At 39.9% G+C, this 23,744-nt stretch overlaps 1 protein-coding gene across 2 annotated transcripts in view; it reads right to left on the reverse strand.

Annotated features, from left to right (window-relative positions):
• Nucleotides 1-23,744, reverse strand: part of ADCY1 (adenylate cyclase 1) — a 480,535-nt gene that overhangs the window by 360,900 nt on the left and 95,891 nt on the right. For both annotated transcript variants that reach the window (XM_088445657.1, XM_088445656.1), the window contains exon 2: nucleotides 5,171-5,320. In XM_088445657.1, coding sequence (XP_088301783.1) covers nucleotides 5,171-5,320 — 150 coding nt within the window. The remainder of the gene's footprint in view (nucleotides 1-5,170; nucleotides 5,321-23,744) is intronic.

Here is a 23,744-nt window from a genome sequence, read left to right on the forward strand (position 1 = left end):
CAAAATATGTATTAGGCTGGTGTTTTCACAGTTTTACAATGTCAATAACCTACTTTATTTACTGTATAAGCAATGTTAGCCAAGAAAACCAACAGTCAAGTCCGGTAAGTGGGGAATTAGATCATATAGCCCAACACTGTCAACTAAGTGAGGGAGAAAAAATGAATAAATTAAAGTATAAAAACTCTTGAGGATCCTGTCTTAATAAATTGACAGTATTTATGCAATAAGAAACTAAATCAATTTAAATATAATTGTACTAACCTTGCAGAATAATAGTTGCAACAACTGATTAGGGTTCAGGTAATGAATGTTAAAGAAGTCAATGTTGTATACGAGTGCTGGGTAGTAGGTACACTACTAGTCCTAGCAATCTCCATGGACAGTGGCGGGCTGGGCCGGGGGGCAGGGTGCCATGTGCCCCCCGGGCCGCAGCGTCAGGCGGGCCGCGGGCCGGTGCAGTCTGTGTCACTGTGACACAGACTGCACCGCGTGTGTAGCGCTGACCGGACGCGCTACACAGCACAAACACACAGCTGCCGGAGCCGGCAGCTTTGTGTTTGCTGTAATCAGCAGCCGCTGAGAGTCTGTCAGACTCTCAGCGGCTGTCGCTGCTCCCACTGCGGGAGCCATCTTCCGGCTCCCGCAGTGGGTAATGGGAGAGCCGTCGTCATGACGACGTCTCTCCCATAATGCAAAGCGGCCAGAGGAGCCAGTGGAAGCATCGGGACCAGGAGCGGGAGTTTCAGGTAAGTGTTTTTTTTTTATTTTTTTATTAAGTCTCTCTCTACTAGGGGAGGGATTACTATGGGGGCACTACCAAGGGGGGGGATTACTATGGGGGCACTACCAAGGGGGGGATTACTATGGGGGCACTACCAAGGGGGGGGATTACTATGGGGGCACTACCAAGGGGGGGTTACTATGGGGGCACTACCAAGGGGGGGGATTACTATGGGGGAACTACCAAGGGGGGGGATTACTATGGGGGCACTACCAAGGGGGGTTTACTATGGGGGCACTACCAAAGGGGGGGATTACTATGGGGGCACTACCAAGGGGGGGATTACTATGGGGGCACTACCAAGGGGGGGATTACTATGGGGGCACTACCAGGGGGGGATTACTATGGGGGCACTACCAGGGGGGGGGATTTCTATGGTGGCACTACCAGGGGGGGATTACTACTGGGGGCACTACCAGGGGGGTGGATTACTATGGGGGTACTACAAGGGGGGACTACTACTAGTACTGGGGGCACTACATGGGGAGGGGACTACTACTAGGGGCACTGCATAGGGGGGCGGGGACTACTACTAGGGGCACTACATAGGGGGAGGGGACTACCACTGGGGGCACTGCGAGGGACCACTGCTGGGGGGCTCTATATAAAGGGCAATACTGGGGGTACACCTGGAGCCACTATTTAAGGGACATTGCATAAGGGTTACCACTATTGGGGGCACTGCATGGGGGGTGGACTGCTACTGGGGGCACTGCAGAGGGGGTACCACTATTGGGGGCACTATATAAGGGGCCTACTACTTGGGGCACAAGGGGCACTGAACAGGGGGGACCACTACTGGGGGCACAAGGGGCACTGCATAGGGGGGGATCACTACTGGGGGCACTACTGGAGGCCTGCATAAGGGTGTTATCTCCTGTGGCACACGGGGGCACTGCATATGGGCACTACGACAGGGGGCTGCCCCTAATCTTTATTTTTACCTTACATTAATCCCATATGGACCCGCCTCCTCCCTGAAACACTTGAGGGGGGGCGGCGCCGTAGCACGCACGTTCTTCGGGCACCGTAGCTACACGCTACTCCTCTGCCAGGGCCGCCTGCATGCATTTGCCCCCCAGGCTAAAAGTTGCAAGCCAGCCCCTGTCCATGGATAACTTTAATATTTATGTAGCATTCTGTGCTTTAATGTGTTAGTAAGAATTATCCTCTGTTCTCAATTGTGTTTGTGTAGAGTCCATATAAAATAGACGTATTAACCGTAGATGTAACGGTACAATAATTTACAGTGAAGGTGGTGAATCCAAGTAATAGATAAGGATGCTGTATTTTGTGCTGGTTCTCTGCTTTGATGGTGAGAGACACAGAGAGTCCACCTTTCCATGCTCTCAGGAACTCCTGTGACAGCACCTTAGAAAGGAAGCCTAATGCTGGGTACACACTAGCCGTCATATCGGCAATTCAATTGAACGTCTAATATTTTGTGTGTGCGTCGGCTAGTGTGTATAGACAATATGTCTGTGAACAATGTTGTTCACAGACATATCGCGTCGGCTGTGCAGCACAGCCAATGGCCGATATATCTGCAGATATATCGGTTCATCGTGCTACGTGTAAGGGCGGTACTGGTAAAACAATCTTTTGCACAACTTCATAATTAACATAGCAATAAGATAGTAATAAATTAATGTAAGATATCTGCAGCAATTTTAACGTATATGGATTCTGATGCAGAGATAAAAGTAAATTGGATGTACGTACATTGCTCAAAAGATGCAAGCAGAGAAAACATGCTTATTATTCATTCACGTGCAGAGTTGTCTGACCGTAGATGTATCTGCGCTTGGTTTGCTCAGCGAGCACTTGCACTTATCCTATGGACACAGGTATGTTTACTCTTACATTGAACTCTGCACAGACTGCATTCACGTGATTACATTCTCACTAATCTTTGCCTACATTAGAATGCTTGATTACACCCATATCCACCTATTAGATTGATACTGTAGATGCAATCCAAATGCGCAGGATCCAGAGCTGCAGCCCCCCCCCCCCCCCCCGGTAAAATCCACCACCACATACTGGACCTTATTCAGAGTCGGTCGCAAGCACCGATGCACTCGTAACCGACTCGATGGTTAGTCCTGCGCAAGAGGAGCGGCCACACTTAACGCCTACCGTTTCCATCAAAACAGAAAGCTCCCTAGGGCTTACGAGTGCCCAGACCCAACCTTAGGGTCAGGTCGTAAGCCTCGATGGTCGCGATGGTGATCACCATAGCGACCATCAACCTGGTCGGTCGTTAAGCTGTGGGTGGTAACCCACAGCTTAACGATCGACAAGGAGGCGGCCGTTCAGGACGCAAGCGGCCGCCCTGATTCAGTGCGACAGCTTGCAACTAACGACCGCCTCTGAATGAGGTCCACTGTCCCCAGTGAGCCCAGGTCCATACAGCATTTGCAGTGGAGGAGTGGAGATGGTCGCGGAACCTGCAGCAGAAAGACCGGTAAGGAGGTGTGTACAAGTTGTGGCTTCCAATTGGAAGCGCTTAGTGCTAATCTCACACGAGGCTGACAGTCCCAGGTGGAGGGAACTGCCAGTTCGGTATGTGATTAGCAGCACTAACAGCTTCCAGCAGGAAGCCCACACTGCTAACCGCCGTGCTTGCAGTGCAGACTATGCAGTCCCTAGAAGTTGTGCAAAAATTGATGGACATGCTGGCAGCGGCTGTCATCATGAAAAATCCCATGCAGTGGCAGACCTCCACAAATCTAAATGTAGGAGCCGCCCTGCATCACCTGTACGCACCTGAACTCATTTTATGTGCCTGCCATCACTAGTGATGTCAGTGGGAGTGCTTTTGGCTCTGATAGAGCCAAAACCACTCCTGGGCTTACGGCAGCGAGACCCTACCGCAGGGTCTCGTCGCAAGCCCGATGGTCGCGATGGTCTTGACCATCGCGACCATCTTTTTGGCCGCTCGCATAAGCTGTGGGTGGTAACCCACAGCTATGCGAGCGGCCAGGAGGCCGCTCCAATTTTAGGTAGGAGGACCCTGATTCAAAGCGAGTGCTCTGGTCAGAGCGTCCGGCTCTGAATCAGGCCCATCATCCCTAGAGTTGCATTACTGCCATTAGGACACGGGATGATTCAGCAAGGGTCGCAAATTGTAAAGCTGCACGCAGGCTGCTTTGCAATTACATCCTTGCTATTATGCAAATGCAGCTGGTGTATGACACCCACTGCTGAATTTGCGATCCCAGCACTGCGACGGAGGTAGCAGGCTGGGATCACCATTGTGACCATCGGTGGTCAGTAGTCGCGATGGTGGATGGCGCCGGGCCACCAGCCAGCTGAGTGAGCCTCAGCTTACTCAGGCTGGCCGGCTTGCGAGCATAGGACACTGCGTCGGTCGACGAAGGCCCTGGGTTTGCCACTCCCGGAAAACAGGGCGAACACGCCCCCTTATGCAAGAACGCCGGATGCCCCTGCACCGCTCCTTAAATTCCTCTGCCTGTCAATCAAGAAAAGGCATAGAAGGGTCTGTGTGCAACTACGCAAGACCCATTCTGCACACTCGTAGAATGGGTCATGCGCATGCGCAGATTCCCGATAAACAGGAATCTGCGATCAGCAGTGCACTTGTGTGTACTGCTGAATCAGGCCAACAGTCAACAGATCTGGTAAATAACTCTGTATAGATCACAGCACAACAAGTTATATTGACCAATATGGTTCAAGCAAGAAAAGACTATCATATGCAGTAATATAACATACTACAGGTTGAGTCTCCCATATCCAAAATGCTTGGGACCAGGGGTATTTTGGATAACGGAATATTCTGTATTTTGGAATATTTGCATACCATAATGAGATATCTTGGGAATGGGACACCAATATACAAACAGAAAACATCTATGTGTTATATACACCTTATACACATAGCCTGCAGGTAATTTTAAACAATATTTTAAATAATTTTGTGGCTCAAGCAAAGCTTGTGTACAGAAATTAAATTCTTTAATGTTTCATATACACCTTATACACACAGCCTGAAGGTAATTTTATACAATATGTTTAATAATTTGTGCCTTAGACAAAGTTTGTGTACATTGAACCATCAAAAATCAAAGGTTTCATTATCTCAGTCATGCCAAAATTATTCTGTGTTTCGGAATATGTGGATATGGGAGACTCAACCTGTAATAAGAAAACAGTTCACATTGTCTATGGAAATAAACAATATGAAAACAGGATAGGTAGACAGACAGACAGACAGACAGATAGATAGATAGATAGATAGATAGATAGATAGATAGATAGATAGATAGATAGATAGATAGATAGATAGATAGATTTTGAAACTAAACTGTGAAAACTTCAACATTAGTGTGCAATATTATGAGACAGATATTCTTAATTGACCTGTTTTTCATTTTCATCCTCCAGCCTGAGCCTGTCCTCTATGCAGTTTCTGGCCTGAAGGAAAGCCTTTCTTTGGGCCCTTTCTGTCAAAATCCGCACGAAGACCCCAGATAAATTTACACTGACAAAAAGAATAGCATTGGCCACAAGCTGCAGGAAAAAAAAGAAAACAAGAAGTTATTATTAGCCTTATGAATTCTAAAAAGGTCTGTTTTGTGAACACATACTCACAGAGAGATAAACTGTATTTAGTAACCAGAAAGTTACATGTGCCCAATGTCCTAAATAATTTTTTAGGATTAGATTGAATAACTAATCACTACATGAGATTCATGCTAAAGAGCTGTTTTCTGGTTCCCCCTGAAATGTACAACATGACCATCATTTAACGTTTCCCTATTCCTGTTTAATGAAATGTACAACATGACCATAATTTAACGTTTCCCTATTCCTGTTTAATGAACTGTACAACATGACCATAATTTAACGTTTCCCTATTCCTGTTTAATGAAATGTACAACATGACCATAATTTAACGTTTCCCTATTCCTGTTTAATGAACTGTACAACATGACCATAATTTAACGTTTCCCTATTCCTGTTTAATGAAATGTACAACATGACCATAATTTAACGTTTCCCTATTCCTGTTTAATGAACTGTACAACATGACCATAATTTAACGTTTCCCTCTTCCTGTTTAATGAAATGTACAACATGACCATCATTTAACGTTTCACTATTCCTGTTTAATGAAATGTACAACATCACCATAATTTAACGTTTCCCTATTCCTGTTTAATGAAATGTACAACATGACCATCATTTAACGTTTCACTATTCCTATTTAATGAAATGTACAACATGACCATCATTTAACGTTTCCCTATTCCTGTTTAATGAAATGTACAACATGACCATCATTTAACGTTTCCCTATTCCTGTTTAATGAAATGTACAACATGACCATCATTTAACGTTTCCCTATTCCTGTTTAATGAAATGTACAACATGACCATCATTTAACGTTTCCCTATTCCTGTTTAATGAAATGTACAACATGACCATAATTTAACATTTCCCTATTCCTGTTTAATGAAAGGTACAACATGACCATAATTTAACGTTTCCCTATTCCTGTTTAATGAAATGTACAACATGACCATAATTTAACGTTTCCCTATTCCTGTTTAATGAACTGTACAACATGACCATAATTTAACATTTCCCTCTTCCTGTTTAATGAAATGTACAACATGACCATAATTTAATGTTTCCCTATTCCTGTTTAATGAAATGTACAACATGACCATAATTTAACGTTTCCCTATTCCTGTTTAATGAAATGTACAACATGACCATCATTTAACGTTTCACTATTCCTATTTCATGAAATGTACAACATGACCATCATTTAACGTTTCCCTATTCCTGTTTAATGAAATGTACAACATGACCATAATTTAACGTTTCCCTATTCCTGTTTAATGAAATGCACAACATGACCATAATTTAACGTTTCCCTATTCCTGTTTAATGAAATGCACAACATGACCATCATTTAACGTTTCCCTATTCCTGTTTAATGAAATGTACAACATGACCGTAATTTAACGTTTCCCTGTTCCTGTTTGATGAACAACTATTGACCTGATTCAGAGTCGGAAGCAGCTACTTTCACAGCCGCAATTAGCGAGTGTTAGCATACTGCGCATGCGCAGATGCACAATTACACATGTTTGCGTATCTCTTAGTGATTCTGAGTCACACAGATCTTGTTTGTAATCTCTTTTTGCGTGTAATGGACTTTCAGGGTTGAAACTGGGCAGCAATACTGTGGTTGCACGTAAAAGATGTTTTATGGGCGTGTCATGGGAGTGTAGCTAGACGTACAGTACGTTCTATTCTGAGATACACGTACAGCAAAGAGAAGCCTATCTCTGACGCACCTAGTATGGGGCTGGTGCATCTGCCGATACTAATGATGATGGTTGCAACTGTGGATGGAAAAACAATGGGCAGAGCGTCTTCCCTCTTGAGGCCGTACACACGTATTGAAACTCTCATTAGCATAAGGTAGTAAATATGGCTTCCAATGCATCATGTAAAAACAGCCACTTGTGTCCGACTGAGAATCAGCCTCTAAGAGAATAGCAGTGCGCTTTTTTTATTATTGTTTTTTAATTCAAATTTCAGATCAGTTCAGTTTCTTCTTCAAATTGTAAAAAGAACAAAAATAAAAATGTGAATTTTTATATTAGGTGTCTCTTAGAAATTCATGTGTTGTTAGACCTTTTCACGGGAAACTTTAATTGTTTGATAAAGTGAAAATTGCCAAAGTCTATCCTACTATTGCTTTAGCACAAATCACTTATTCATTTAAAATGTCTATTGTTCAACTTAAATACTGCTGTTTAGCAGTATTTGCATCCCTTGCGTTGCAACATGGTTTGTCGTGCACAGTTACTTACTCTTTTTTGCTCTCAACTCAGAATCAGGCCTGTAGTGTTTGCTGTGTGCGGATATATACTCCACATAGTTTCACATTTATAACAAGGCACTACCACATACAACTGGTACAGATTTAGCACAAAAGAGGGAAAGAACAGAGGTTATTTTGTGCACTAGTCGCTTCAAATATAACTTTTTTTAAGATGCACATTATTAAAAACATCGACAAAAAGTGAAACATTAATATAAACATTGATAAGTGAAGACTAAGAAAAATAAGAAATTAAAAATGCTTTGTTCCACTGTGCACCTTTTTATGTCTCCTAATAAATATAATTTCTGCCTTAATTGATGCAGCAAAAATTGTAACCATCATGCATATTTCAAATGTGTGCTGTTAAACATTCAGTGAATATCCACTTATTCCACATAGAAATGTCATAAGAATGTGTATATTTTAGGTGTCTGGTATTATATGCTCTGTAGGTAGTCTAAGGTCCTGATTCAGAGAAGAACACTAACGTGATGGTTAGCGCACATCTCCAATTGTTGGAGGACTGCGCATGTGCAGCTCTCCACCCATTAGCCCGGTTGCAGTGTCTCCCAACTGCAGTCTGATTGACAGGCTGCAGCGTTTCGGGAGCGGGGCAGGGGCGATTCTTTTGTCCCTGTCGACTATTTTTCAGTCGACATTTTGTACCTGTCAACCTTTTGTCCCTGTAAACACACTACATTGGCCTCCTCGGGAATAAAACACACTACAGTACAAGTGCGCTGAGCTGACCGCCCCGGCACACTAGTGCGCCATGGCACAGTGGTTGAAAAACACTGCTCTAAGTAATTCATTATACTACTACTCTCCTAGGGGCACCCACAATTTAGATACTTTCTGTCAAATAATATAAGATATACAAATGTCAATTGCTGCCAAACTTTGGGTGGTGCCCCTCTCCTTGTGGGATCCTGAAACGGGGTGTGGCCTCACAAAAGGGGCCCCCACCCAGCACCCCCTAATGCCAGCACAGCATCAGCACCCACCCCCAACCACCACCCATATCCCAGCAGAGCACTCCTCTCCCAGCAGTGAGCACCACAGCACCCCAGCCCTCTCCCAGTTCCAAACTTACTTACCTTGAGTGCAATCTGCAGAGCTATCCGTCTCAAGGTACAGCAAGTTGCAGGCGGCAGACCTGTTTTTCCAGTCTCAGGCTGGCAGGCCGTAGCTATGTGTGATGATTGTTGGAGACGGAGATCAGAGGCATAAGGTGTGACTCACTACTCCTAGCACCGCAAAGGCCCATAGTGCAGCAGCCCTCCTGCGACCATTACATAAAGTACTGAATGAGCCTATGCCCAAGCGTAAAAGCTCATTCTGATTGTGTGAAGCCTCCGAGCCGGCCCAGCGCTAACCACTAGCCACCGTCCAGGTGCTCTGTCCCTGCAAACTGCCACCAGCTGTTCCGACACTGCCCACTCACTGTTTGCTGCTGCAAGGCCAGATCGGAGCTGTCAACTGAGCACCAATTGTGGATGCTGCACAGCGGCAGTAGCAGCTGCCAGAGTGTCTACCCAGCTAGCAGCAGGTGCCCTGGCCATGCCAGCACCAAACCTCCACCGGCCCTAGGCGGGCTTGGATGCCCCTAGGCATTTGCTTAGTTTGTCTATGCCTAGGGCCGGCACTGGGTGGGCCCCACTGATTCATAGCCACGCCCTGTATCATGGGAGGGCGGGGCATACGGTGATGGAGACATTCACTATTGAAGGGTGCAGGCTGCAGCGCAGCTGCCGCCGGCAGTCTTCAAGGCTGTTTTGACTGACCAGGCCGCCTGCTACACGCAGAGGTGAATATCTCTATTCCTGGAGGTGCCCCCAGACCTTGTTCAATACATACAACATATTAATCATAAAGAAAAAGACAAGATTATCTGGTCCAGTGCACTAAAAAGTCTCAATATAAATCTAATAGTTTAATATCCTCAGGAAAGTATATAAAATATAACTTTTATTTTTAATACTTTAAATTGTATATTCATATATATGGCAAAATATAAAATAAGTAAAGATAGAACATGTGAAGAATAATTAGAATAGTTGATTAAAACACTTCCTGTTGCTGCCGGTTTATTTAGATCCTATTATTGTGGTATAATTACAGCATCATCTGTATCCATATCATCACTCCTATCTCCTATCTGATGTGTATCCCGTGAGTCCGGTTATAGTGGTTTATACATACATAGATCTCATTTTGGAAGGGACTCTCCAACCATTAGGTTATTGTTATCCGTTGTTAGAACAAAAAATGTAAAGTGTAAAGAAGTCAAGAATTAGGGGATACTTATTCATAAATCTACAGTACCCCATTGTGGTTTCAATAAATACAGGGATGTCCTCATTTGATGGGTTCAGGGATGTCCTCATTTGATGCATTTGGTTGTCTACTTTTCTAAATAATAAACCATGAAGGGCTACTATATCATTCCTACACATTTTATGCAATTCATTTAAACACTAGAAGATCATTTTCAAATGCAGATTTAATGATGTAAACCTGTAAAATCATGCTTTTGGTAATACACATATTTGCTTCTAATTTAGTTCACTCAAGTGCTATTTTTTTTTTTTTTTAAATCATGAGAAAGAAGCAAACTTGGTACCAAAATATTACTGAAATTGATGTTGGAAGTGATCGGTACAAAAAGTGCCAAATTAGGCTTAGAACAGGACTAAAAACGCCTCAGTAGTGAAGGGGATACAATTCTTCCTTACATATCCTTACATGTTCTCCTTTACTTTAAACCTTTTCTTTATGCTTCTCACTACTCTTCCTTCCTCTGTAAGTTTTTCATTAACCACAACAAGTAACTTCATTAGTTTTATACATACTATCACTTGTAATACAATTTTTTTCAAATTGTTGTTGATTAGGGTTCATCTTTACAAGTCGTAGCTGAATTAATTTTAAGTCCCCCACACACAGAGCGATATAGCGGCCAATCCGACAGTTTTGAAAGATATCGCTGCTATATCGCTCCGTGTGTGGTCATGATATCGTCTGCTGGGCACTCCCAGGGGTCGTCGGTCGCTCCTCCAGACTTTTCTGCATGTTCAATTGATCTGGGGGATCAACGAACGATTTCATGCAGGGCTATGCGAATGGGGAGGGGAGTGCCGGCATATCAGGCGGTCTTTTATTATGACATGTCACATGTACACATATTTGTCAACATGTTTCTCTCCTGGGTCATGCCTAAAAATGGGCATGTTACCAAGTACCAAATGCAAATAAATGAAATAATTTTATGACAGAATAACTCTGCATATAATAAAGCTTTTTAGATCATCCCACTTAGCACGAAGAGAACATTTCATTCAGGGTCCTTCCTGCAATTGGTTAAAGTGCAGTTGTTATGGACATCTATTTTGAGGTATGCTTATGCTACATTCATCATTTCATCCAAACAAGCCGCAGGGTAATAAGTATCATGATAACACAGACAGATGTACAGCCATGACTGAGCTTAATAAACTCGGAATAGAAAAACAGTACTGTATGTCTGAATTCTTCTAGGCGAGGGGAGGGGGAGTAAACTAAACATGAAAAAGGCTTATTTAAATGTTCTTTTTAAATTCTAAAGTAGTGTAAAATTAGTAATAATAATTGTGTAGGTCAGTGGTTCTCAAACATTTTTCACCTGCATACACCCTGGCAGCTTTTTTTGCATTAGTTTAACACCAACATTTGCATAGCAATACATTTATAGTGAATAAAATTTATATTAGATAAAGTGTCACTATACAGTCAGGTGTATAAATATTGGGACATTGGCAGAATTTTCATATTTTGGCCTCTATTCACCAACACAATGGCTTTGAAATGAAACAAACAAGATGTGCTTTAACTGCAGACTTTCAGATTTAATTTGAGGGTAATTACATACAAATCAGTTGAGCGGTGTAGGAATTACAACGGTTTCTATATGTGCCTCCCACTTTTTAAGGGGCCAAAAGTAATGGGACAAACTAAACAATCCTAAATCAAACTTTCACTTTTTAATACATTGTTGCAAATCCTTTGCAGGCAATTACAGCTTGAAGTCTGGAATGCATAGACAACACCAGACGCTGGGTTTCATCCCTGGTGATACTCTGCTAGGCCTGTACTGCAAATCTATTCAGTTCCTGCTTGTTCTTGGGGCATTTTCCTTTCAGTTTTGACTTCATCAAGAGAAATGCATGCTCAATCGGATTCAGGTCAGGGGATTGACTTGGCCATTGCATAATATTCCACTTTTTAGCCTTAAAAAACTCTTTGGTTGCTTTTGCAGTATGCTTCCGGTCATTGTCCATCTGCACTGTGAAGCGCCGTCCAATGAGTTCTGAAGCATTTGACTGAATATGAGCATATAATATTGCCCGAAACACTTCAGAATTCTTTCTGCTGCTTTTTTCAGCAGTCACATCATCAATAAATCAAAGGGAACCAGTTCCATTGGCAGCCATACATGCCCACGCCATGACACTACTACCACCATGCTTCACTGATGAGGTGGTATGTTTTGGATCATGAGCAGTTCCTTTCCTTCTCCATACTCTTCTCTTCCCATTACTCTGGTACAAGTTGATCTTTGTTCCAGAACTGTAATGGCTTTTTTAGATGTTGTTTGGCAAACTCTAGTCTGGTCTTCCTGTTTTTGAGGCCCACCAATGGTTTACATCTTGTGGTGAACCCTCTATAATCACTCTTGTGAAGTCTTCTCTTCATTGTTGACTTTGACACATATACACCTACCTCCTGGAGAGTGTTCTTGATTTGGCCAACTGTTGTGAAGGGGTTTTTCTTCACCAGGGAAATAATTCTTCTGTCATCCACTACAGTTGTTTTCCGTCATCTTCCAGATCTTTTGGTGTTGCTGGGCTCTCCGGTGCGTTCTTTCTTTTTAAGAATGTTCCAAACAGTTGATTTGGCCACACCTAATGTTTTTGCTATCTCTCTGATGGGTTTGTTTTGATTTTTCAGCCTAATGATGGCTTGCTTCACTGATAGTGACAACTCTTTGGATCTCATATTGAGAGTCTACAGCAACTTATTCCAAATGCAAATGTCATACCTAGAATCAACTCCAGACCTTTTACCTGCTTAATTGATAACCATTGTAATTCCTACACCGTTCACCTAATTTGGATGTAATTACCCTCAAATTAATTTTGAAAGTCTGCAGTTAAAGCACATCTTGTTTGTTTTATTTCAAAGCCATTGTGGTGGTGAATAGTGGCCAAAATATGAAAATTCTGTCAATGTCCCAATATTTATGCACCTGACTGTATATAAAAGCAATAAATGTGCTATAAACAATATTTGAAAAAAATACAAGAAATGAATAAACATATTAAATATATATATATATATATATATGTATATATATCTATATATCTATATATATATATATATATATATATACTGACACAGACATGCAAACATACACACACCTCTTTCACTTAAAAACATGACTGGAGGCAAACAAGTACAGCATAATTTATTAAAGAACCCCATGCTGGCAACCCCCTGCCCTGCTAGCAACCCCCCTTCCCGCGCTGGCAGTCCCACTCCCCACCGGCATGTTCCGCCCCCGCCGGGCACCCCCACAAGTAATACATTCACCTGCCTGCGGCTCCAGGAGAGCGCGCCGGGAGTACAGTTAGTCTGAGTAACCCGGCGGCAACTCAGCCTCTCACAATGCCCCACGGAACTGCCTGGGAGGAGCTGCGCGGTGCTGCTATAGCTCCCCTTACATTCAGCCAGCCCAGCCCCAGCCAGTGTAATAGCAGACACAGTTGCCTGAACTCTGGCTGCTCCTTCTCTTTATAAGAAATATATATATATTGTTCAGCTGCATGGTGATGGTTTCTAGGAAACCCATCCTGCATGCGCGTATGACCCCAGATTTAGGATGTCTGGTAATTTTCAGACTTAAAAAATCTTGAATCTGTTTACATACCAAAACATTCTGCTTCTCTGTGTTTACATGCACAAGACTATGCTCTTGCATTCTTTGGTATTCCAAGTATTACAGTAGCACACCATCTAAACAGATAATTTTCTGTCACTGATAGTTCATTATTCCTATGCATCAGTCAGGGCCCATAACAATGGTTTCTTGCCTGGTTTTAATAGACTTTTTGTTGACTTGAATAGTTTTTTTTACATATTTGTATGCAGTTCTTAAGACAATGGAGGTGTACAGAAAACAATCTCTGATCCTTGTATTATAACAGGTATTGACATTGTCTAATACAGGTAATATGGAAATGTCTATATTTGCAAGTCAACTCAAGCTATTTCATTGTCTCCACTAAATAGCTTGTATGATAAAAATAGCTCCCCTTAAAAACTAAAAATGTATAAAATTCACATTGTGCATTTATCATGTTTCTGCTATTATTTTGAAAAGAATAAACACATATTTATGTTGATATGCTACCAAAAGATGTACAATTTATCCTAAATCTAAAATGAACTTTAGAAATGATACTCTTTAAAGTTTTAAGGTTGCCTTAACCTCTTCAGTGATACTGGAACATATGTGTGTGTTTACTTTTATTTAAAAATAACAGTTATTTTTAATTGCAAAACGTTTTGAAGTTTGAATATATATAACTAAATCTGCCAATATAATCAATATTAAAATCAATTTAGAGACAACGCATTTATAATTTCTATTCTATGCATTCTATTGGGACACATCACAAATATTCAACAACAATTTTCAACAGTAAGTGGTGTATTTTTTCAACATAATATGATACAAATTTTGTTAAAAAAAAAAGGTAAGTACTCTGGATATATTTAGGAATTGTGATTGTATTCATCTAGTGGATTATTTGTATTGTGTCTATACAATTCAACATAAATAATAAACGTCCACATTTGTGGACATATAGCACTCGTGTATATTTTTGTGTCAGTGTATATTCTATATAACCAAATACTGGGTGACAATCAGTGCACTTCAAACAGTGGGGAATGCTGCAAAGGGTTCTGGTGTACACCCTGTAGAAAACACCAAATGTATACTGGAAAAACTAAGAAAAAACCCCTGAGCAAAAACCTCTAGGTTGGGGTATAGTCTTGGTTCAAGTCAATATTTATGTCCACTCATACAAACTTCCAGGACAACACAGATCCAATGTTCCTAAATGTGAGAAATGAAAAAACATTAAAAACATCCAGAATATAGGTAGACAGATGTATAGATGAAACTTCTCAAAATTTAGACAGTCTGCCCAAAGAATTTGCCACTTCCTCTTCTTCACACAACACCTCTTGCTCCTCAAATGATAAAAGGGAACAAAACAGGTCGACAATAGTGTGTTACAATTTTTATTAGTGACAATATTCTGTTTAAAAATCAACAATTGTGAGGATGCGTACCAGAAGACCAGCTGTATACAAACACCATCAAGCGTATAGTGTTAAGTTAACAGGGCACCTCCTGGGACCAAGAATCCACCTGCTCCATCCTAGTCTGGATTGCCGCCCCTTCACAAGTCTACCAACGCGTTTCTGCTTTATAAAGTCTTTGTCAAGGTGTGTAGGGCTAGACTGTCTGTTTCCTTTAAATCCCCCTCCCTCCTCATTCATTGGTCCATAGTTATTAGGAGATAATTAGGGTCTCCAAAAATTGATAAGGAAAATTTCCCTAAAAAAATACTTTCTTTCTCAAAAAGGGGTAGATAACATCAACCAGAAAGAAATATTTAAACTTATGTCAAATTTTAAACCTACATACAATAGAGGATGCTTCATTGAAAGTTTCCAGAAAGCTATCTGTTCTGAAATAGAAGAAATTAACCCAACATGGAATAAGATCAAATAGAACATGAGCAAAAAAGAAAGGGACACCATAAAAAGCCTTTAAAATAATGAATCCATTACCATCAAACCAGTGGACAAAGGGGGGGGGGATTGTCATTATGGATACCTATAAATATGATAAAGAAATACTATGCCAAATAAATGATAGAACCACATATAAACCATTAAAAACAATCCTAGTTACTGTATAGAGAAAGATGTGGTCAGACTCATCAATAAATACAAAGAGGATAATACTATCATGGACAATGAAGCTAAATATATTATTAAAGACGATCCCTCTTTCCCGGTATTTTTAATATTACCAAAAATCCACAAATGTTTGAACCATCCCCCTGGCAGACCCACACTGGCAGGCACGGACTCCGTAACTTCAAACCTATCACACTATACTGACTACCATTTACAACCTGTGATTAATAAATTAAAACCATACATCAGACACGACCGACATTCTCACAAAAATCAAAGATGTGGAATGGCAAGAAATTATATTTTGGCAACGGCCAACGTCAGTAGTAGGTACACTATTGTCGATCACCCAAAAGGTATAGAAGCCACACAGTTCTTCCTAAATCAAAGTAATATTAGTGAAACAAAAATTTATTTTATTTTAGAAAGTATTAATTTCATTTTGAAAAATAATTTCTTTTGGCACAACGGCACTTGCTATGAACAAATAAGGGGAACTGCGATGGGCACTGGATTTGCACCTTCATGTAAAAAATCTTTTCATGGGATTTTGGGAAGAACATTTTATGTGGACAAACAATGATTATAAAGAAAATATTAAGTTATGGTGCAGATTTATTGATGACATTATTTTTAAATGGGAAGGCAGTGAAGAGGATCTTAAAGTATTTTGTGACATCTTAAACATTAATGATTAATATTCAATTGATATATAATCAGAGCAAATAAGATATTACTTTCCTAGATCTTAACATATATATTAAGAATAATCACATACATACAATGAACTATACTAAGCCCACTGACAGTAACACCTATATCAATATGACTAGTAATCACCACCCAGTGTGGCTAAGAAATACACGCAAAGGTCAGATAAGAAGAATTAGACGTAACTGTACAGAAGTGGAAATTTTAGCTGAACAAGCAGAAAAATTGAAAAAGAAATTTGTCTCTAAAGGATATTCTAAGAAATAATTAGAAATCTAATTTAATGAAATGAAAGAGGTAGATAAGGAACTACTATTGCAAGACAGAGACAAAAGCAAAGAAAAGGATGAGCCAAAAATACCCTTCATCACTACCTTCATTTGTCAATACAAACAAATAGAGAAAATGATACGAAAATACTGGTATCTATTACAGAAAGATCCAGATTTAAAACCCATAATCCCTGATAGAGCAATTTTCATATACAAGAAGGCTGAAAATCTGAAAAATAGGTTAGTACAAAGTGCTGTCATATTGAAAAGGACTAACAGGATCAAATCTAAAGGTTTCTATTGCTGTGGCATGTTCCTAATGTGCAAAAACCATGTTGAACAACCTAGTAAACTCGAAAAATATAGTTCTAAAACAACAGGGGCCACACACGATATTACCCAATTTATTACTTGTAACAATGTCAATTGCATATATTTAATAGAGTGCAAGTGTGGACTCCAGTACATCATACGAACTTCCCAATCCCTGAAAAAGAGATTGCCTGAACATGCAAGGAACATCAAAAAGGGTTTTGAAAAACATTCATTATCACTGGACTTCAAAGAACATCACAATAGCTCCATTAGAGATATCCATATGGTTATGGGTATCCAAATAATAGAAAAGCAATGGAGAAAGAAAAAGATAGATAGCAATATAGCAGAAGTAGAAATGAGGATGATTTATGAATTAGGTACCCTACACCCTAAAGGAAAGAACATGGATTTCGTATTGAAATGGTTATTATAAGTTTAACCACTTAACTAATTTTTTTCCAAAAACCGCTCCAAAGTTGTCGTTTTCTTTAATGATTGAATTAGGTCAGGAACATCTTTCTAAAACTATTCCAATGCAATTTTTTTTTAAACACCATGTACCATAAAAATAAAGATTTTTATGGTATACTGAACTGATGACCATTGACAGTTGTACCATCGACAGCCAATGGGTTCAACCATAGATAGAAACAATTGATTGTTTGAGCCCATCTGCCGATGTTTCCTTAATATCAGTTGGGGGCTGCACACACAATCTATATACATATACAGTATATATATATATATATATATATATATATATAGCATGAGAGATGGCACTCAAAAAACACTATTTGGCTGGGGGGTGCTAGGTCCAAAACAAGTTGTAATATAAACACCCTGTCACTAAGCAAGCTGATCACCTGCAGAGTGAACAAAAAAGACACTCACGTTTAGATGAATCCACAGGTTTATTCACAAGGCATGTAAACAGACATACCACATAGCTATCAGTGACCCAACGATCGTTTGAACTGTACTTCAGTTTTCCTCAGGGGCTAACACATACTGAGCCCTGGAACTCTTAATATACACAAAAAGGGCGCCAAAATCAGTAAAGCCCAAATCGTGCTGAGTTGCCTTGGCCGCGCCCCTCGGCATTGATTGGCTACAAGGCATCAGGTGGGTGGGTGGGCTTTAAAAGGTAAATAAACAGCCACCATTTGTTACACATACATGGCTGTAAGTATGAGTACTGTAGCCTGCACTGTGGACTGGGCAGATCATGACAACATAGAACAAAACAAACACATACACATATATGACTATGGAACAATTAGTGAATCATTGCTGATATCAGTCTCTAGACAGCATCAATTTGGAGAAACCGGCCAACTGGTATCACAGTGCTGGCAACTCCATAATTCCATCATATAGCATTGATCTGTAACTGCATATAATCACTTACAAAGCCATATAGACATGAAACATGACAATGTTAATGCATTCACTATGTGTGCATTAGAAAATATGACAAGGCTCTTTGGAGCCATACACCATAATACCATGCCATATGCATAAGACTGTACGGCATCCAGCTCTGATTATAACAGCACTGGAAATGTATGGCAACAGATCGCTGTGGTCAGCTTATATCAAACCTTGGTGTATAGACCTGCTGGTCTCTCTGCAATACAGCACCAATAACACCACTATTAAATTGCCAACACATTTAAATGAATATATGCATATATATATATATATATATATATATATAAAGTGAGGTGCATAAGTAATGGGACATTGACAGAATTTTCATATTTTGGCCTCTATTCACCACCACAATGGTTTTGAAGTGAAACAGACAAGATGTGCTTTAACTTCAGACTTTCAGATTTAATTTGAGGGTAATGACATCCAAATCAGGAATTACAACGGTTTCTATATGTGCCTACCACTTTTTAAGGGGCCAAAAGTAATTGGACAAACTAAACAATCCTAAATCTAACTTTCACTTTTTAATACATTGTTGCAAATCCTTTGCAGGCAATTACATCCTGATGTCTGGAACGCATAGACATCACCAAACGCTGGGTTTCATCCCTGGTGATGCTCTGCCAGGCCTCTACTACAAATGTCTTCAGTTCCTGCTTGTTCTTGGGGCATTTTCCCTTCAGTTTTGTCTTCATCAAGTGAAATGCATGCTCAATCGGATTCAGGTCAGGGGATTGACTTGGCCATTGCATAACATTCCACTTTTTAGCCTTAAAAAAGTCTTTGGTTGCTTTTGCAGTATGCTTCGGGTCATTGTCCATCTGCACTGTGAAGCGCCGTCCAATGAGTTCTGAAGCATTTTACTGAATATGAGCATATAATATTGCCTGAAACACTTCAGAATTCATTCTGCTGCTTTTGTCAGCAGTCACATCATCAATAAATACAAGGGAACCAGTTCCATTGGCAACCATACATGCCCATGCCATGACACTACCACCACCATGCTTCACTGATGAGGTGGTATGTTTTGGATCATGAGCAGTTCCTTTCCTTCTCCATACTCTTCTCTTCCCATCACTCTGGTACAAGTTGATCTTTGTCTCATCTGTCCATAGGATGTTGTTCCAGAACTGTAATGGCTTTTTTAGATGTTGTTTGGCAAACTCTAATCTGGTCTTCCTGTTTTTGTGGCTCACCAATGGTTTACATCTTGTGGTGAACCCTCTATATTCACTCTTGTGAAGTCTTCTCTTGATTGTTGACTTTGACACATATACACCTACCTCCTGGAGAGTGTTCTTGATTTGGCCAACTGTTGTGAAGGGGTTTTTCTTCATCAGGCAAATAATTCTTCTGTCATCCACTACAGTTGTTTTCCGTGGTCTTCCGGGTCTTTTGGTGTTGCTGAGCTCTCCGAAGCATTCTATCGTTTTAAGAAAAGTTCCAAACAGTTGATTTGGGCACACCTAATGTTTTTGCTATCTCTCTGATGGGTTTGTTTTGATTTTGCAGCCTAATGATGGCTTGCTTCACTGATAGTGACAGCTCTTTGGATCTCATATTGAGAGTCGACAGCAAGTGATTCCAAATGCAAATGTCACACCTAGAATCAACACCAGACCTTTTACCTGCTTAATTTATAATGAAATAACGAGGGAATAGCCCACACCTGTCCATGAAATAGCTTTGATTTGATAGTCCCATTACTTTTGGCCCCTTAAAAAGTGGGAGGCACATATAGAAACCGTTGTAATTCCTACACTGTTCACCTGATTTGGATGTAATTACCCTCAATTTAAATCTGAAAGTCTGCAGTTAAAGCACATCTTGTTTGTTTCACTTTAAAGCCATTGTGGTAGAGTGAATAGAGGCCAAAATATGAAAATTATGTCAATGTCCCAATATTTATGCACCTGACTGTATATATATATAAATATATACGCGTGTGTATATATATATATATATATATATATATATACATATATATATATATATATATATATATGCAGACACACAAGTGTGTAATATATTCACATGTGTATATATGCATATATACACATGTGTCATATATACACATGTATATATATACCCTGTCACTAAGCAAGCTGATCGCCTGCAGATTAAACTAAAAACCAGCACTCACGTTTAGATGAATCCACAGGTTTATTCACAAGGCATGTAAACAGACATACCACATAGCTATCAGTGGCCCAATGATCGTTTCAACTGTACTTCAGTTTTCCTCAGGGGCTAACACATACTGAGCCCTGCACTGTGGACTGGGCAGAACATGACAACATAGAACAAAACAAACACATACACATATATGACAATGGAAAAATTAGTGAGTCATCGCTGATATCAGTCTCTAGACAGCATCAATTTGGAGAAACCGGCCAACTAGTATCACAGTGCTGGCAACTCCATAATTCCATCATATAGCATTGATCTGTAACTGCATATAATCACTTACATATATATATATATATATATATATATATATATAGTATAACAGTATATATATACAGTGTGTGTATATATATATATATATATATCTATATATCTATATATCTATATATATATATATATATATATACACACAGTATATATATAGTGATCCTTTTTTTATTATGGGGAACTACTAACTTGGGGAACTACTATCTGGGAACTACTAAATTGTTCAATTATTTACCCAATATCAATAAGTTTAAAAATCCTTCAAATTTTTACCCCCTCCAATATAGGGGCTCATTTGTTGAAAGCTTTTATGCTTCAACTATAGAAAATTTTAGAACCTTGTGTAAAAAAATGGATAAAAAGATTAACTATAGGGGCAATTTGAGTAGACAAGAGAGAGTAGCCCTTAAACTACTTATGACGGACAATGATATTGTGATAAAGGAAGCAGATAAAGGGGGGGTCTCGTCATTCAAAATCGAGGTGACTATATGCAAGAGGCTTACAGACAGCTAGAAAATAAAGCTTTCTATGTTCAATTGACTGGTGATCCTACAGAGGCTTTCCAATGTGATATGAGAGTCCTTTTGGATTTAGCCTTAACGGATAATGTTCTGTCGAAAGAAGTTTGGAATTTTCTTTATACAACACATCCGGCGGTCCCCATTTATTACCACTTACCCAAGATACACAAATCCCTCACTTCACCTCCTGGGCATCCAATTATTTCAGGTGTAGGGTCCCTCACTTCAAATTTATCAATGTTTGTGGATTCACATCTTCAAACTCACGTGTTGTCTCTGCGTTCACACATTAGAGATATGAGACACTTTCTTGAGAAGGTGAATAATGTCAAATGGAACTGCAGTTATTATTTAGTGACATGCAATGTGGAATCAATTTATACTAATATTCCCCATGAAAAGGGGATAAAAGCAGTTGAATTTTTTTCTCTCTGGATGGTCACTTCCTGAGACAACATGTGAGTTCATTTTATCATCTATTAGATTTATTTTGACACAAAACTATTTCACTTTTGATTCTAGATATTTTCTTCAGGTGTGTGGTACTGAAATGGGGACCAGGTTCGCCCCGAGCTTCGCCAACCTCTATATGGGTGTCTTTGAGGAAAGATACATTTGGGGTGGCGGGTTTGGGGAGAACCTGGTCCTCTACGGCAGATATATAGATGATTTGTTTTTCATTTGGGATGGGGATGCACTTTCGGACACTCAATTTGTTGAACACCTTAACGCTAACGATTTTGGTTTGAGATTTACATGTTTATTTGATACCACAAGCATTAATTACTTGGATATTACAGTCACTATTGTGGATAATATGTTGAGTACTTCTACTTATGCAAAATAAGTTGACTGCAACAAATATTTGAATTTTACCAGTTACCACCTTCAGAGCTGGAGGAAAAATATCCCCAAAGGACAGTTCCTCCGGCTGCGGAGAAACTGTTCGGATTAAAAAATGTTTGATCTCCAGGCACCTACTATGTACCTCGCCTTTCTTGAGCAGGGATATCCACTTTCACAACTAGATAGAACACTAGACTTAGTTAGACATCAGGATAGGAAAACATTGTTGATTCTTAACAATAAAAACAGAAGGAAGGATTCATTAGGCATATCACATTTACCTTTGTCCACCAAAGAAGCTTGTTCTATGGCATTCATTACCCAGTACAATTCATCAGCACAAGAAATTAAGAAAATCGTTACAAAAAACTCTTCCCTGTTAAGGATGGACAGACTTCTTGCTCCCATGATCTCTGAGGCACCCAGGGTTATTTATAGAGGAGCCAATACATTAAAACAGAAATTGGCACCAAGTGCCCTTAAAAATAAGAACATGAATTCCATCCATTTGAATAATGAACAGATGTGGCTTCCATTGAAACCAAAATGTTTCTTTAAGTGTGGCCTCGATCACTGTTTGACATGCCAATATACAAATCATCGGCGCAAGGAAGTCACTTCCTTTTCAAGTGGAGAGTCTTTCAAACTAGAGGATTTCATCAACTTCAATCTAGTTATGTGATTAATGTATTACAATGTGGTTGCGGTATACAATATGTAGGCCAAACAACACGTACACTGAATACTCGCTTTTTAGAACATCGACGTGGCATTTCTACATGCCTGACCAACCATAGTGTCCCGCGCCACTTTTCTTCCTGCTCTGAGGGTGGACTTGATCATTTGAAAGTTATGGGGATAGAACAAATCAAATCTACCAAGCGCAAAGGTGACAGATTCCAGTATCTGTGTAAAAGAGAGGCATTTTGGATCTTTAGTCTCCATACCTTACAAGTGAGCTCACTAACGTCTAACGTCTAATTATGATGTACTGGGCTTTATATGGTCTACTTGATTGGCATGTCCCCCTTGCTTCCGCTAATACATGTTAGGGGTGGTGTCCCGTGGTGCCCACTAGACTCCAGTTCCCTGTAGGTAGTTGGCCTCTGGAATTTCCACTCCCCTTGCAATTTCAATTCCCATTCCCTTTCCGCTCTTGCTTCCCGTAAGTTCAAATTCTATTTTTACGTGTTTATTTATCTATTTATGGGTGCACTTAGGGCACAATAGAAAACTACTCAATATCAGTGTCTCATCATTGATATTCATTATATTCATTAGAAGAGTTCAATGTTATTTTTATTTATATATTCATTGTACATTACATACATCTACATCCTTTGTTGTTTGATTTTACATATATGCATGTATAAAGAATTTGCTCTTTGTTTAATTTATTACACTTATTATATTATCATATTTTTTATGAACTATTATGATTTATATATTTTTAGTAATTATCTGTTATATATGCTGAAGATATCCATGTG

The sequence above is a fragment of the Taudactylus pleione genome, unplaced genomic scaffold (assembly GCF_031769625.1).
Source record: "Taudactylus pleione unplaced genomic scaffold, aTauple2 ptg000386l, whole genome shotgun sequence".
Lineage (NCBI taxonomy): Eukaryota > Metazoa > Chordata > Amphibia > Anura > Myobatrachidae > Taudactylus > Taudactylus pleione.